The sequence below is a fragment of the Mobula birostris genome, chromosome 7, assembly GCF_030028105.1.
Source record: "Mobula birostris isolate sMobBir1 chromosome 7, sMobBir1.hap1, whole genome shotgun sequence".
Lineage (NCBI taxonomy): Eukaryota > Metazoa > Chordata > Chondrichthyes > Myliobatiformes > Myliobatidae > Mobula > Mobula birostris.
In genome coordinates this window covers 143,252,740-143,265,131 of record NC_092376.1, presented here as the reverse complement: position 1 = coordinate 143,265,131, position 12,392 = coordinate 143,252,740, and the positions used below count along the sequence as shown (strand labels likewise).

Sequence of the window (12,392 nt, the reverse complement as noted above, 5' to 3'; positions counted from 1 at the left end):
GCTGATAACCTTTTGCTCAACATCTCAAATGTGGAGTCCTCTCTACCTTCAGTACCCTCTTTATTTTCTGAATTTAGTCAGTTCTTAGGATATAAACTTAATCTTCATAAGAGTGAACTTTTTCCTTTTAATAATTTGGTATCAGTCAACTCTGACCTTCCTTTTAAAATTGTAAGAAATCAGTTTACTTATTTGGGTATAACAATTACTAGGAATTATAAATTTCTTTTAAAGAAAACTTTATTACTCTTTTTAATTATGTTAAGAAGGTACTATCAAATTGGTCTCCCCTTTCTTTATCACTGATTGGATGTATTAATTCTATTAAAATGAATATTTTGCCTAAATGTTTATATTTATTTCAAGCCCTACCTGTTTTTATTCCTAAATCCTTTTTTGACTCTTTAGATTCCATTATATCTTCTTACTTATGGAAGAATAAAACCCCCTGATTAAACAAAGTTCATCTTCAGAAAACTAAAAAAAATGGGGGATTAGCACTACCCAATTTTAGGTTTTACTACTGGGCAGTCAACATACGCTACCTTACGTTTTGGTTACACTACATTAATCGTGAAGACTGTCCGGTTTGGGTTTCTTCAGAAGTTAATTCTGTTAATAAATTTTCTATTATTTCTCTTCTTAGTTGGTCAATTCCTCTATCCTTAAGTAATTTAACTGATAATTATGTAGTTAAACATTCTTTGAGGATTTGGTTACAATTTAGAAAATTCTTTGGGTTATTTGGTTTTTCACTCTCTAGTCCCATTTTTTTCTAATTTTTTTAAAACCTTCTTTGACTGATGTAGTTTTTAAAGAGTGGAATAGACTAGGTATTAAATATTTTCAGGATCTGTCTGTTGGAGATTGTCTTTCCTCATTTAATTAACTATTAAATTAATTTTCGTAAAGCTCACTTTTTTAGATATTTACAAATTAGAGACTTCTTGCATTGTCAACTTCATACATTTCCTAAATGTCCAGATAAGAATTTAATTGATACAATTTTTACTTTGAAACCTTTTCATAATGGATCTATTTCTAATATTTATAGTTATGTTGTTGGCAATGAGAAACATTCCGTTAGACAAAATTAAAAACCTCTGGGAACAAGACCTACAGATTTCATTTGATGAGGATACTTGGAATGAAATTTTTAAACTTGTTCACACCTTTTCGTTATGTGCGTGTCACTCTCTTTTACAATTTAAAGTGGTTCATAGAGCCTATATGATTAAAGATAAGCTCTCTCATTTTTGCTCAGATTTTTCTCTATACTGTAATAGGTGTAATGTCGAAGAGGCCTCTCTAATTCATATGTTTTGGTCCTGCCCACGGTTTGATAAATTTTGGAAAGAAGTATTTCAAACTTTCTCGGAGCTTTTTAAAGTAAACTTTAAACCCAATCCTCTGACTGCCTTGTTTGGCATTGTTGGAGGAAATGATTTTACTCTTAAGCCGAATAATTTGCATATTTTGGCTTTTATTTCTCTTTTAGCCAGAAGCGTTTTGCTGCTTAAGTGGAAAGATGCTGCTCCGCCTGCTCATACCCAACGGTTGATTGATGTTATGTCATGTTTAAATCTAGAGAAGACTAGATGTTCTATTTCTATACCTAGACAAGATTTTTTCACATCATGGGGACCTTTTTGGAACTACTTTCACAATTTTTGGCTTGTTCAGCAATGATGAACAATGATGAACATATCAATGATGATAGATGTTGATGAACATATCAATGATGAACAATGATGAACATATCATATGTTTGAATTTACGACTATATGTCAGAGATTTTCTTTTCTTTTAACCAAACAGCTGTTTTTTTCCCTCTCTTTTTTTTGTTTTGTTATGGGGTTTTGATTTTGCTTTAGATTATAATAAAATATAACTTTTCAAATTATGGTTAATTTACTATACCAGTAGTTATGGGGCATTTCAATCTTGTTTCTGTTTCCATAATATCATAATGTATTTTGTATTCATCTATGCAAGTGATTTAATAAAAATATTGAAAAAGAAGAAGATTGGCAGTATTTCCAGTGTTTGGAAGCTCTGAAAGCTCCTATATGTAACATAATCAAAATGGTACAGCTATTGCAGAATGTAGTGCTGTTAACTGAACCATTAAGTAACAGCAAAATCTGAGTTTATTTAAAAGAGGGATCCGAATTAATCTTGATTAATATGTCCAGGCTAGCACCAACTGCAGTTTATATGATCATATTCCTGGAATAGGTCCAGATGTTGATAAATATGGCCCGATCAAACTGGCAACTCCATTTAGAAGCAGAACAAGAAATAACACTCAGGGATACAACTCTCCAGCTATTCCTGGATTTGCCTGAATGGGTACAGGTAACATAAACGTGGAAAGCTTTTCAGGATGTATATCGTATACATTTCTCTAACATTAAATGTACCTTTGAAAATGTTATTATTGTAGCAATTGCATCATGAAGGGCTTCACATCAGCTCCATGCAAAATAACGTCGGTGAGAGCATCAAACACTCATTTTCATAATTAGACTCCCACTATCACAATGCCTAGAGGTATCTCCAGAAGTTACTAAACCAGTCTTCAATTGAAGCTATATAATGCACTAGTGCTTTAACATCCACAATTGAAATTGTGAAATATATTTATTTTATCATAGCTAACATGTTATTTATTCTTTCCACTTTTAATTAAAATGGATAAAATGAAAATAAGGAATAATATTCTGTCCCATACAACCCGATCCTTGTCCAATATGCAAGGCTCAACACGTTATCAGTTGAGGTTCTGTGCAATATGGTGAAGCACTAGTAGTATGTACACACTCTTGCTTGATGATTAGTAATCACTGGGAAAGAAAACAAAACAATTGGTTATAAATACAAATTACAGCACCTCTGTCCACTGAAGGTATTATCAGTCACCCAAAATTCAGGGCAAGTTGGCAAAACCCATTGACATTTCCATCGTGCAGAGAATCTGAATCATAATTATTTCATTAAGCAACACAGACTGGTCCCAGGTTCTGCTGAATCTTAGCCACGCTATCAATTAAAAATATATGAATGTGGTACAGATTTTGCACAATCCTCTCAGATTATCACAAATCACTTTACATCTCTTTAAATGTTCTTAACTTGCAGTAACTATTGTATTGTAAGTAATAAAATAGCCATTTTACCAACAGCAACCTCCCAGCAATTTATTGACCGGGTAGACTATTTATAGAAATGCTTATTGAGGAATAAATATTCCCAGCACACCTGGGCTAACTGACCAGTTCATCCCCAAAGTAGTATCCTGATTTTTATTTAATACCTCCATCCTAAAGCAAGCAAGATTTAATGTCTCATCTGAAAGGCAGAATCTGCATTCCCTTGCGCAGCACTGGACAGCCCAGACGTAGATTTTTAAATCTCTGGAGCGGGACCCAGGAACCTCTGACACGAGCAGCACTGCCATAAACTGAGTGACTGCCGGGAAAGATAAATATTCAGGAAATAGGTAGATGGAAATTGGGCAGAAACCCTATTTAAGATTGCTGGCCAGCAGAAGATGCTTAAATGCTAATTTTACATGCAAGACTCTCCTTTAAAACTTAAAAATAAATGGGTGATCATTTGAATAAATAATCCATCATCACATTGTTCAATACATTTAATGATTAATAGTAACATGGGTTACCAGTGAAATAACAAAAACTATTTATTAAAACCTTGTTTCAGTTTCAATTTGAGTGATAAGTACTCTCAGCTCAAGTAAGAGTCGGGAATTTCTAATCCACATGTAAGATTTGAAAGATCTTTCTAGTTACATAGTTATTATCCTTGTACTCTTGCTGTTGCAGTTATTTTAGAATATTGCCATATTGCATAGATGTCAAAACAAATCAAAACAAAAATAAGATTAAAATGCAAGAAATAATCAATATCAAGAATCCAGTCAAAATTCATTCCCTATTTTAAAGATAACTCTGTCCGAAGTTACCATAAAGTTTGATTTCTTATATATCTGAATAAATTGAATTACATAAGCCTAGAATTTCTGAGTAACACCCACAAAATGCTGGAGGGACTCAGCAGGCCAGGGAGAATAAAGAGTCGACATTTTGGGCCAAGACCCTTCCTCAGGACTCATTCACGGATTATCAGGATTTCCAGCATCTGCAGAATCTCTTGAACCCAGAACTTCTGTTACAGAAAATTTAGAATGAAACATGGCTGGGTACTTTGAGTGCGTGTGGATGTTTGATCAGGATTTCTGTGCAAATATCGGCTGGTGAGCATGTGACAGTGACTTCATAGAGCAGCAAATATTTGATTGGCGCCTGTAGTTGAAATTCCCCCATGCAGCAAGGCATGTGAATGCTACAAGCCTTAGGTCAGCTCTTAACCTGAGAACTGAAGCCTGCTCCAGTATTAGTGATAAAGTCTGTTTCATTTCCCAACTCCTGATGATTTCTTCAGGTTCCCTGATGCCCCTCCAAAACACTCTACCTCTCTGATAAAAAAAATCCATCCCATTTGGATCTTTTCCTCAACCATATCCCCCGATCTCTGCCACACCCATGCCTATATGATTGTCCTCCCGATCATCACCTCCTCCCGTCCCCTTCCCTCCTCCACTGTTGCTTTATGAATAGGCTTGTGCATGTGATATTGGAGTTGTTCACCAGTCCCATGCTGGGAAGGATGGGCTTGAGGATCTAGGAAAGCTTTGCACAATGTTTACATGTTTGTTGTACTGTGAGAAACTGCCGTTTTCACAAGTCAGTGGGCATGGATTACACAGAGGGTTAAAAGAAAGTAAAGCAGCATGCCTAAACTGCCTAGTAAGCTGCCTTGGTTTGCCACAATACCACAAGTAGTTAACCTGGATCATCTGGTAGATAGACGTAGGTGTGCTTTGCTGAAGCTACTAAATTGAACAAGTTAAAGAGATTAAAAAGCCTCCAGAATGAAACATGGTTGGGTACTTTGAGTTGCTATGGATGTTTGATCAGGTTTTCTGTACAAATGGAGGAAAAGACGCAAGAGGCTGGCTGATATAAGGGATAACATGAGAGATCTGTTTGATTTAGGTCCCATTAACCAACCTACTTGTTGCAGGTTATATCTGTGCTGAATAACCAAGGGAGTTTTCACTGTTAGATTGGTTAAGTAAACTTGAAAAGCCATTCCCATAATATGGTTGCAGTCAACCCATATTGTTCATTGGCAATATCTTCCAGCATACAGACTTTCAGATAGAATTGTTGATCCATCAGGAATTTTATAGTGCATGCTAATTAGCCTTCACTGAAGGGAGGAAAAAGAGTTTGCCAGTAACTGGGCATTTTTCTAAATCCATGCCCAATGACATGGGTATTAATAATGCCCTATTACTGAATACTCCTTGTAACATTACAGTCTCTTCCCACAACCTCTTCTGAATTACAATCTGTAGTCAGTATATGGATTCACCCTTTATTTCCAGCACCCTGAGCCCAATCCTAAGGCTTTTCTCCTTTGAGCTCTTCAATGGGGTCATGGCTGATTGTATCATTAGTACAGTGATGTTTATTTAGGGCCATAGTGTCAATATAAAAATAAGTACAGATTGTACTTGAGATTGTCTCAAATAGCCTGAATTAAATCTGTTTCATTCTACTTCAAATCCTAACTGCCATGCAGTTTAACTAAAGATCAAATGACCTTATAATTTTCCCAAGTATTCTTTTATCTAGGCGTTACCTTATGTAACATCTTATTTTATCCATTGCCTTTATATGTTTGTTTGAGTCCACTAGATTTGGCCAGCATTTTGCTCATTCTCCTCTTGTACATTTTGAACAAGTCTTGACCTTCTGTTTAACACAATAGGCTCATTTTCAGAAAGCAAAGAAATAACTTTATGGTTCAACTGTTCCTGTTGGAATTAAGCAAGCTTAAGAGTGTTACCTTGTGCCAACATCCTGGAATTGGCAGACCATCAGGGCCCTGTGGTGAAGACAGATATGGGAATGTAAGGAATTAATAGATTAACTGATCCTGATTAAGTCACACATTTTCTTTCTAAAACTCTTTATAGGAATCATTTGAAGACCATGCCATTTCTTGAAGACTATCTTTCAGCAAGATGCTTAAATCTTCAAGATAAACAGAAACTGCTGAGAGCTGATCCAGCGTGCTTGTAAAGAGAACTTGTCCTGGTATTGCATGAAGTGCTCTGAGAGGCTGGTTATGGCCAGAACTAACTCGTGCCTGAGCAAGGAGCTATACCTACTGCAACAACTGGTCTACAGTGGACACAATCTCACTGGCTCTCCGCTCTGCTTTTGAGCACCTAGTCAGCAGCAAAACATACACCAGATTACCGTTTATTGATTACAACTTGACATTCAATACTGTAATCCAGCGGTCCCCAACCACCGGGCCGTGGACTGATACCGGGCCGCAAAGCATGTGCTACCGGGCCGTGAGGAAACGATATGATTCAGCTGCACCTTTCCTCACCCTCTGTGTGAAAAACCTGCCTATCAGATCTTCTTTAAATTTCTCCTCTCTCACCTTAAACCTATGCCTTCTAGTCTTAGATACTACAGAAAAAGGCTCTACTTATCTAGCCTTTTGGGTCCTCGTAATTTTATAAATGTCTGTAAGTTCACTCCTCAGCTTCCTGTAATTCAGTGAGAATAAACTCAACCCATCCATTGTATAAGTACAGATCTCCATTCCAGGCAATATTCTGGTGAATGTCCTCAGCAATCTTTCTAATGCTTCCACATGCTTCTTGTAGTGCGGTAACCAGAACTACAGGCAATAATCCAAGTGCAGCCTGACTAAGATTTTACAGCTGCAACATGATGTCCCAACTCTGATGCTCAATGCCTCGGCACTTGAAGGCAGGCATGCTGATGGCCTTCCTCTTTACCCTGTACTCCTGCGTAACCATTTTCAGTGAGTATGAACATGCATTCTGAAGTCCATCTGTACATCAACATTCCTAAGGTCTGCCGTTTACTGTATACGCCCTGTTAGTAATTAATGTCTCAAAATGCATTACCTCACACTTGTCTGGATCCAGATCCATCTATTACCAATCCACCCAACTTTCCAAATGATCTATGTTCCTCTGTATCCTTTCATAATTTCCTATGCTCTCTACTACTCCACTAATTTTTGTTTGTTAGCAAACTAACTAATCAGTCTACCTGCATTATTATCCAATTATATAATTGTTAAAATAGCAATGGTTGTAGCATCAGTCCCTGCAGTAGGCTTATGGTAATAGTCAGAAAAACACCCCTTGACTGCTACCTTCTTCCTCCCAAAACCAAGCCAATTTTGGATCCAATTTACCAATGCACCTTGGATCTACGTGTCCTCATGTTCTGGGCCAGCCTTGTTCAGTTCTGAGGTGAGGTAGGAATTGAATTCTCACAACTCTATGGTCTAAGTTGTTAGAAAGTGCAGGATTTAAGTTCTTAGATTACTTCTCTGAGATTCACCTCTCTGTTGCCCTTAGGGCATTTATTTTACTTTGTTGGGTCTACGTTTTAAATGATTTGTTTGTAACTGTTTTCTAGTTAAGGTTAAAGGTTGATAATTAAGTTACAGTATAACAAAGGTAAATTCATTGTTTATGGTATAAACATGCTGGTAGAGAGAGTTTTATCTGGGTTTTCTTTAGCGCTGGAAATGGTTACATCCCGACTCGCGGGACAGAAGGAAGGTCGCATTGTGTATTTCACGGACCAGCAAAGACCAGCCGGCTTAGCGAACAGAGCGGTGGACACCCCTGCTGCAATTGGGAGGAAAACACACAGAGGGGGATCACAAAGCCAAGGAAGGAGGACCGGGTCGAGACAACAGAGACTTTTGGAGAAGAGGAGATCGGTGGGTAATACTGTTCCGGCTGACCGGAAGTGCACTGAGAGGGGTAAGCGTAAAGGAGTTTGGTGCTTACTGTTCTGGTTAACAATGGATGGTGCAATCCAGGGTATATTACGATCGAGGAACATGTTTGCAGACTGGATATTGAACTTTTTACTGTTGGACTTCGGCCACATTCCACCATGATACAACACTTGGCGGCACGGGAGGTCGTTCCTGCCTGTGGCCATCGAACGTGCAGCTCCTCCCGTGGAGGGTCAGACACCCTGAGCCAATAGACTGGTCCTGGACTTATTTTCCATCTGGTATAGTTTGCATTTTGTTGTTTGATTGTTGGAGTTTTTTATATTGCTATATTTACGCTCTATTCTTGGTTGGTGCGGCTGTAACGAAACCAAATTTCCCTTGGGATTAATAAAGTATAACTATCTATCTATATATCTATATCACGGCATGTGATGACGTCACCTCCGGTTTCGCCGCGTCTTATGTGTAACCTCCGGTTTGGAGAAGGTGTGAAGGTGGGTGCCATGCGTGCAGCATGGTCATGAAGAGCTCCGTTTCTACCCACAAAGAAACATTATAGCAGCAACGCTGTAAGTTCATAAGAATGTATTTCAAGTAAAAATATTAACACGGTTTCTGTTAAGGCAGCGGCAGTTGGGGCGGTGCACGTGCCGGCTTTTCAATTTCAAACGCGGGGTCGGCTCAAGCACGGTGGCGGTTTGATGGGACCCCCTCACCCACTACGCGGGGTGGCTGGAGACACTCGCTAAAAGAAGAGCGCGCGCGTGGTCTCCAGAATGAAACAGACGCTGTATGTGTTTGTATTTTTTTATCAACAGTTTTCACCATACGATGTTAATGTGGAAGAGTGCACAGTAAATGATTAACCTTACTATGACTCTGTCTTCATTGGCCCCTGGTTTAACTTGGTGTTTCGTCAGAGAACATTACAGTGAAAAGTCGTAGTCATTGATATTTCGACAAGTGGTACGATGGCTTTGAGATCAAGCATCAAGTCGCTTGCACTCAGTGCCAAGAGCAGTAGGACGTCGACAAGTGTGGCTGCCCTCGCAAGAGCTAAAGCAGAAGCCACCAAGGTGCAAGCGTCATGTGCTAACCAAGAAGCAAAACTGAAAATGGAAAGAGCTGCCAGAGAAGCGGAAAACCAGAAGGAAAAGGCTGCCAGAGAAGCAGAAAACCAGTCGGAAAAGGCAAGGATAGATACAGAGTTAGAAGTGCTGACGCTACAACCAGAAGCTGATGCGGCCGCGGTAGAAGCACAAGTGTTGGAAAACGTTGAAGAAATGCACGTTCTAGATGAAACAGGAAAATCTATGTCAGAAAGGGCCAAATTGGAACGCACCAGCGAATACGTCCAATCTCAAATTGACCTGCAGGTTCATTCTCCCTCTCCATACTTGCCTGTTGGCGTCCCATCTCATGTGAAATCACAGGGAAGCTTCGTGGCATCGAGTTCACCTGGGGAAGACAACTCACAATTGCAACCTTGCCACAAATTCAACTATGAAAGGGCTGACTACGAATACTTCCTGACACCAAACTTACCAGATCCGGCGAGATCAGAGACAAAGCCTGAAGTCAGAACATCAAATTCCATCATGAACGTACACGCTCAGTCATATGTTCCCCAACATATTCCCCCAGCTAGCACGCCACCTGCAGCAGAACCCTTGGCACAGTATTTAGCGAGACTAGACCTCGTCAATTCAGGACTGTACCAGTTTGACAATAAGCCTGAAAATTACCATGCGTGGTACTCCTCATTCACCAGTGCCACCGGTGGAGTCCAGTTCACAGCAACCCAAGAGTTGGACCTTATGACTAAATGGCTGGGAAAGGAATCAAGGGAACAGGTGAAACGCATACGCTCAGTGTACATCAACAACCCCAAGCTAGCCTTACACAAAGCATGGGAGAGATTTCTGGACCGCTATGCGGCCCCTGAAATTATTGAGAAGGCGCTATTTCAATGGGTGGACAATTTTCCTCGGGTGTCAGCCAAGGACCACACTAAATTACAAGAACTCAGAGATTTACTTATAGAGATTCAAGGTGCTAAAGCAGACAGCTATTTAACTGGCTGTCATATCTGGATACCTCACGAGGAGTTGGACCAATTGTGGACAAACTTCCATTTAGGCTGCAGGAAAGATGGGTGTCTATTGGCTCAGAGTACAAGGAAGAGAACGGTGGTCAATTCCCTCCCTTTGAGTATTTTAGTGGGTTTGTGTGCAAGAAGGTAAAGAGGCGAAACGACCCTAGCTTCATGAATCAAGGCAGCACCACCACTCACACCAACCCAGTCAAACCCATTTTGAACAATTTTGTCATCAATAAACCCGTCTCCGTGCATAAAACCGAAGTCTCCACAATCAACGATGACCCTAGCAAGAATTGTCCATTGCACAACAAACCCCACCCCCTCAAAAAATGCAGAATGTTTCGAAACAAACCCTTTGACGAAAGAAAGGCCCTTCTCAAGGCAAAAAGAACATGTTTTAAGTGCTGTTCCTCTACCTCCCACCTCGCAAAAGAGTGTACGTTCCTCTTAAAGTGCTCAGAACGTAACAGCACTAATCATGACGGGGCCATGCATCTCGGCCCGTCACCGCAAACTGCCAAGGCTCCTCCACTCCCACAAGAGGATGGCGGGGAGGGAGAGCATCACTCTGATACAACTATTGTCAGCTCAAGCTGCACAGAAGTTTGCAGTCCAGGTCAGTCAAGCCGTTCGTGCTCAAAGATCTGCCTTCCTAAGGGAGCCAAAGACAAGGCCATCAAAGCCTATGTAATTCTGGACGACCAGAGCAACCGCTCACTAGTGAGACCAGAGTTCTCCGAGTTGTTCAGCGTAAAGGGTAATCCATTCCCATACTACCTCAGAACTTGCTCTGGCATCGCAGAAACATATGACAGGAAGGCAGAAGGCTTCCAGCTTGAGTCGCTGGATGGCAAATTTGTCATCAGTCTTCCTCCACTCTTAGAGTGCAATGAGATCTTAAATAACTGATCCGAGATTCCAACGCCAAGTGCAGTGCTACACCAGCCCCATCTCCATCACATTGCCAAGCACATCCCAGAACTGGATCCGGAAGCAGAAATACTCCTGCTACTCGGAAGAGATGTTCTTAGGGTGCACAAAGTCAGGCAGCAGGTCAATGGACCACACAACGCCCCCTTCACCCAACGTCTGGATCTGGGCTGGGTGGTGATAGGAGAGGTGTGCCCTGGCAACGTACACAAACCGACAGTTAACACGCTCAAGACTAACGTGCTAGAAAGAGGCCGCCATTCAATTTCTCAGCCCTCCACAAGTGTTGCGTGTATCAAGGAAGCACAACAAAGGCACGAGCATAGTAAAGTAACTGAGAAGACACTGGAACAGTCAGTCTTTGCCCAAACTAAGCACGATAATAAACTTGCTCCATCGGTGGAAGATGCCATCTTCTTAAAAATAATGGACACAAAGGTCTTTAGAGTGGAAGCGAACAACTGGGTCACCCCACTACCATTCAGAGTACCGCGCCAGCGCTTACCAAACAACAAAGAACAGGCAGTCAACCGGTTCACATCTTTACAACGAACCCTGAAAAGGAAACCTGAGACCAGTTACAGAGGTTGTTCTACTTCTACCTAAAGACTGATCTAGGCACTAAAGTTCTATACTGTACCATGTTTATAGTGACCTTACAAAGGTCAGGCGGGGAGCGTGTTGCCCTTAGGGCATTTATTTGACTTTGTTGGGTATACGTTTTAAATGATTTGTTTGTAACTATTTTCTAGTTAAAGTTAAAGGTTGATAATTAAGTTGCAGTATAACAAAGGTACATCCATTGTCTATGGTATATCGCGGCATGTGATGATGTCACCTCTGGTTTTGCTGCGTCTTATGTGTAACCGGTTTGGAGAAGGTGTGAAGGTGGGTGCCATGCGTGCGGCATGATCGTGAAGAGCTCCGTTTCTACCCACAAAGAAACATTATAGAAGCAACGCCGTAAGTTCATAAGAATGTATTTGAAGTAAAAATATTAACGCGGTTTCTGTTAAGGAAGTGGTGGTTGGGGCGGTGCACGTGCCGGCTTTTCAATTTCAAACGCGGGGTCGGCTCGAGCCCGATGGCGGTTTGACGGGACCCCCTCGCCCGCTACTCGGGGCGGCGGGAGACACTCGCTAAAAGGAGAGAGCACACGTGGTCTCCAGAATGTGTTTGTTTTTTTTATCAACAGTTTTCACCATACGATGTTAATGTGGAGGAGTGCACAGTAAATGGTTAACCTTACTACGACTCTGTCTTCATTGGCTCCAGTTTAACTTAGTGTTTAGTCAGAGTTTCAACACACTCACGAGAACACTACAACCTCCTTTATGATAACTGCTAAAGTTTATCATACTAACCCTTCAGTGTTAAATTTAGCTTGATAATATTCCAGTGACTTTGCTTGGATGTTTTATTCACCTTATAAGCCACCACAAAATTGGCAAATATAATACAT

General features: G+C 40.5%; 1 protein-coding gene across 1 annotated transcript in view; it reads right to left on the bottom strand.

The window, feature by feature from the left end:
- Positions 1-2,781: 2,781 nt before the first annotated feature.
- The window catches only part of LOC140200842 (uncharacterized), a 173,829-nt gene continuing 164,218 nt past the window's right edge, over positions 2,782-12,392 (bottom strand). The window contains exons 16-17 of the mRNA XM_072264474.1: positions 5,938-5,976; positions 2,782-2,846 (exon numbers count right to left, since the gene is read on the bottom strand). Of these exons, the coding sequence (XP_072120575.1) occupies positions 2,844-2,846; positions 5,938-5,976 (42 nt within the window). The 3' untranslated portion in view covers positions 2,782-2,843. The remainder of the gene's footprint in view (positions 2,847-5,937; positions 5,977-12,392) is intronic.